The sequence below is a fragment of the Morus notabilis genome, unplaced genomic scaffold (genome assembly GCF_000414095.1).
Source record: "Morus notabilis unplaced genomic scaffold, ASM41409v2 Scaffold74, whole genome shotgun sequence".
NCBI classification, from domain to species: Eukaryota; Viridiplantae; Streptophyta; class Magnoliopsida; order Rosales; family Moraceae; genus Morus; species Morus notabilis.
This window is the reverse complement of record NW_010359622.1, coordinates 562,074-567,073: the sequence shown is the minus strand read 5'-3', so window position 1 is coordinate 567,073 and position 5,000 is coordinate 562,074. Positions and strand designations below refer to the sequence as shown.

Here is a 5,000-nt window from a genome sequence, read left to right as displayed (position 1 = left end):
ACCTTGCGAGCCACTCTTTTAATGACTCGTTTGGCTTCTGGTATATTGTTGTCAAATTCTGTTTTGGAGGGACATTTTTTCACTTCCATAAACTGGAGGAAAAATGCTTCCTTCAACTTATCCCAGCTTAAGATAGAGTTTGGGTTTAGCGTTCGAAACTATCTCCGGGCAGAGTCCGTTAGATGGTTTCGGAAGGCTCGGCACATGATCTACTCGGCATATCCATGCAAGAGCATGTGCGCTGTGTACATTTCTAGGTGATCGTCGGGATCCCCTCTGTTGTTATACGGTGGGATCGACGGTGACCTGTATTTATCGGGGAGAGGTGGCGCCATAATTTCCGCAGTAAACGGGTGGTCGTGCGTCCGGCTAGGTGTGATGTCGACGTTCACCACCTCAGCCACTCGCCCTATATTTTTCTTTAGGCCGGCGACATCGCCTGTGAACTTTTGCTCTAGGCTGGCCATGCGCTCCATAATGGCTCGTGCCTCTTCCGTTGAGATGGTTGAGTTGGTTCCTTTCGAAGCTTCTGCCTTTTGTGCGTTGGGTCCGCCCCTTACTCGTCCGCCCACTTGTAGCGACCCTGCATCTCCTGGAAGGTTTCCACCTGGGTTCTGAGGTGGTGCTTCGGGGTTTCCCAGGCCTCTGGCTATTTGGTTCTCATGAGCCCGGGGTCCGGCGGCCCTTAGATAACTGCCGGAGAATTGGGAAGGTCGAGGCCTGGGATCTCTAAGATTTTCACTGTCCTTGACTCCTTTTGGGATATCTTGGTGGTCACCGGGGTTCTGGTTTCCAGCCGCAGCAGCTTCTAGCGGTCTCGGGGCGTCCTTTAGAGGGGGCATTGAGTTTCTTCCATCCAAGCGCTCAACGACAGTCATCAGTCCCCGCACCAGGTTGGTCAGAGTAGTGAGTTGGGCCTGCATCTGCACAGGGTCCGGTCGCGGCACGTCTAGGGGTGGGACTCCATTCCTAACCGGAGGTGGGTCTTCTTCCATCCCCTCGTTCCCCGGATGTGTGGCAGCTTCATCCATCTGGTTGCCTTGGTTGATGGCCTCAATTCTTCTTCTTGGAGGCATGTTTGCTAACTATGTTGTTGTTGGGGGTCAAACGTATGAACCAGAGATTCTGGCTTCGATCCTCAGTGGAGTCGCCAATTGTTGATGGCTAAATTTCGTCAACAGAAATACGCCGGGTTACCCACTGGTATCCCGTTGGGTTACCGGCTGGAAATTAACTGTATATTTAAAATTAGGCTATGAAGTGTTTGTTGTATTTTTGGAAGCATGAGAATAATGCTTGAATGAGAGGACACACGAATTTTATAGTGGTTCACTCTGTTAATGAAGAGCTACATCCACTTGTGTATTGTATTTCTTTTTGGATTCTTACAATTTACATGCATGTATATTCTTCCTTTGATTCAATACTAAAGAAGCCAAATCCTCTTTCGTGTATGGGGTTTTGCCCCTTTTATAGCTCAAGGTTCTTTCGTGGGCGGTTCTCCTTTGTAGATAGATGTACTTGAGTGGCCTACTTTTCTAGGTCCAGACCGTAGCCCACTAATCACATTTTGAACTGTTCACTTAGCCAATTGGTCTTCCATTACGACTCTGTGGATTCCTGTAATCCTTCACTGCCCACTGTAGGGCGGTTTAGGGGATTGCAATTAATGCTTGTACCGCAGACATCTTTCATCCCTAGACGCAATTTGTGATGTCAGGCTCCTTTCTGAAGAGTATTCCCCTCATCGTCTGCGCTGCGTAGACCTCATGTCTTTCGTGGCAGTCGATCCTTTCTAGACATAGGAATTGTTGCCATAAGATCGACGGCACGACTGGTCGACGGTATGCCGGGTCGATGCCCTAAGTCGGGCCTTTCTTTGCAGCGTAGAGAGGAAGCGAGCTTCAAGCGTCGAGGGTTGTCGCCTTTTGAGGAAAAATAGGGCCATGTGTCACGCTGTCGCTATTCTACATGTCACCCATATTTTCCCAGACAACAAAAGGCATCTGAGGCCTAGGGATGAAGAGTAATGAAATATCCTATTTGAAAATCTATTTTTTTTGCTAATTTAAGGTGAGCCAGAAATGGTTCCAGGAACCCCAAGATTAGTTTCTCGTTCCCATCACCAACAGAGTATCACCAGTTGACATCTTCAACACCGAAGTGAACCAAAATTTCTGTCATATAGTATCAGTTTTAGCATAAATCCATATCAAATAATAGGTGGTTGCAACGCTAGTTGCCATTTTCTATATATCATGGGGGTTTTGAATTGTTTTGAAAAATCAAAGGACACTTTGAAATAGTTTGTCAAGACAATCCTTGTAAATAATCCTTACACTACAAGAAAATAGGCTTTTTATAGCGGTTAATTATAGCGTTTTTAAAAAAACGCTATAAAAATATTATTTGCTAATATATAATAGCGTTTTAAAATTGCTATGTTATATATATATATTATAATTTCATGAAATTTTCAAGAGTAATGTTTTATAAATTTATATATATATATATATATAAATATATTAAAATTTAATTTAGCAGTACTGAATATTACTTCCCCCACAACACCCCCCGCCTCTCCAAAATTTCAAATTCCCGCTTTGAATTATTTTCCTTTTGTTTGCTCTGCTACCTTCCCGAGGAGCCATATTCCCACCTTGTTTCTCCACGCTCATTTTCTTCATTTTTTCACTCCACGCTCCTTTCTTCTTCATTTTTTTGTTCTACGCCGAAGTGAAGCTAGGGCTTCTTCTCTCTACCGCTGCTCCTTCTTTTCTCTCCACCGCTGCTCCTTCTTTTCACGGTGACCCTCACTTTCTCTCAAAAGTGACCCCCTGCTCCTCCTTCTTCTTCTATCCTTCAGATTCGGCCTTTGGGAAGTCAGATTTCTTGCAAGGCCGCAGCTCCGTTTCAGGTATTTCCCCTGTCCATTCTACTTTATGCCATCCATGGCTTTCTCGATCCCATTTACCAAATCCCCACTTGGATCCTCCAAATTGGCCCTTTGCCGTAATGGGTTCTCTTTACAATCATATGTTCTTCTTAGATTTTTCATAAAGTCTCGTTCTTCGAGTATTTACACAAGAGCAGCCATGGAGAAGAGTCTCTATGATTTCACTGTAAAGGTATTTGTTTGGCAAAAAAGCTCGTTCCTTTGTACTCTATTGTTTAATTTAAATTTGTTGTTCTGAATCCAGGTAAAGGTGATTGTGAGGTTTTCAAGCTGTGTTCGGTTTACATGGAAGGTTTGGATCAGCTTTTGCTTTTGTTTCTCTTCCTTTTCTGGTTAATTAATTTGTTTGTGTTTTGATTGTCTCTCGATTCATGATTCATGATTCATTTTTCATTTCTTGGCGAGTTTCATTTCTAAGTTGAGCAATTGGAGTAGATTTTGAACTTCAAACAATCTTTGTGAAGCCAATCATTCAAGCAGCGAACTCGGTTTGTTAGTTTTTTCATGTTGTCCAGTGTCGTTTTGGAAACATTGATTTATGGGGTTTCTTTGGGGATCAGCCAAAGAGGTATTTAAGAAAGCTTATAGTGACATATCCCGGATGTGGATATAGAGAATGACCGGATGGATTAGTTTATATTTCCCTTGAGGTTTGATGAAGTGTTAAGTAACTTAATTAGTTAAATACATCTATAGATGTATACGACTTAAAAATTTGTTTCTTCAGCGTGATATGTCTCACATCTGCCCTATGCTTATTCCATGCTTAATAGTGACATATCCCGGATGTGGATATAGAGAATGACCGGATGGATTAGTTTATATTTCCCTTGAGGTTTGATGAAGTGTTAAGTAACTTAATTAGTTAAATACATCTATAGATGTATACGACTTAAAAATTTGTTTCTTCAGCGTGATATGTCTCACATCTGCCCTATGCTTATTCCATGCTGCAGGATAGTCGAACATTGCATAAAGAAAAGACTCCAATGGAACACTTGCTTTGCTTGCAAGATATGTAAAGAAAGTGAATATTACGAAGATATGATGCGGTATTTGCGAAAGAATTTAGCGGTATGTCCTGTTTTTAAATGTTTGTTAAGTCTTTCTTAAATTACAATTTGTCATCGTTATATGGCATCAACAACTACATGTTAGTTTGCGTCTCTGCTTCTTAAGCGTGATTTTCTATTACATAAATTTATATTTTGTATACGTCTCTGCTTCTCAAGCATGATTTTTCTTTTATATTTTGTTTTTGTTCTGTTTTTTTTTTGGTTGGGTTTGGGTGGGGGGAGGTTGGGTGGGTTACTAGTAAATAGTAATTATTATATTTGATATGCTACCATATGTCTGTAAGATTATGATTTATAAATCTTGTTACAGATGTAACTGTAACACCCTGAAGAATTAATTGAGATTAATTAAGGTAATTGAGATTATTAGTGTGCCTAATCTGATTTAATTAATTGAGTTTAAATAATTCCAAAGTATTTAAATTATTCACAGTAATTTATTTAATCCAGAAGTGTGTATGGGCGCATTTCTGGACTGTTATATTTTACACATGTCACTTTCCTTTATTTTTCTTTTCTTTTCTTTTTCTTTTTCCTTTCTTTTCCTTCCTTTTCTTTTTCTTTCCCGTGCATTTCTCTCTCTCTCTCTCTCTCTCACACTTCCGTGCTCTCTCTCCCTCTCTCTCTCCCATTTGTGTCTCAAATCAAAACCGGATTCGAACCAAGAGTGATTTCAAAGAGTTTTCAACATCAAGAGAAGGATTCGAGGTAAGATTACTGAAAGAACCTCTCTTGAATCTATGTTTTTCGGATTTCAAAACTTATTTTTGGTTCAAAACAAATTTTGATGATTTTGAGTAAAACTAGAGTAGAAATTGGAGATCTTAGGTTCTTTGGACTTGTTTTAGTACCTAGAACCCAGATCTAGTGGTTGTCCCTTGAGATTTTGTGAATTGGGACTGGATTTGCAGGTTTTTGAACTGATTTCCACAAGTTTTCACGAACTGGCGTTCTCCACCGGTCGACCG

General features: G+C 40.8%; 1 protein-coding gene across 1 annotated transcript in view; it reads left to right on the top strand.

Moving 5' to 3' along the window:
- Positions 1 to 5,000, top strand: part of LOC21405220 — a 13,486-nt gene that overhangs the window by 4,700 nt on the left and 3,786 nt on the right. Inside the window, exon 3 of the mRNA XM_024163533.1 lies at positions 3,913 to 4,030. Within this exon, the coding sequence (XP_024019301.1) occupies positions 4,001 to 4,030 (30 nt within the window). The 5' untranslated portion in view covers positions 3,913 to 4,000. The remainder of the gene's footprint in view (positions 1 to 3,912; positions 4,031 to 5,000) is intronic.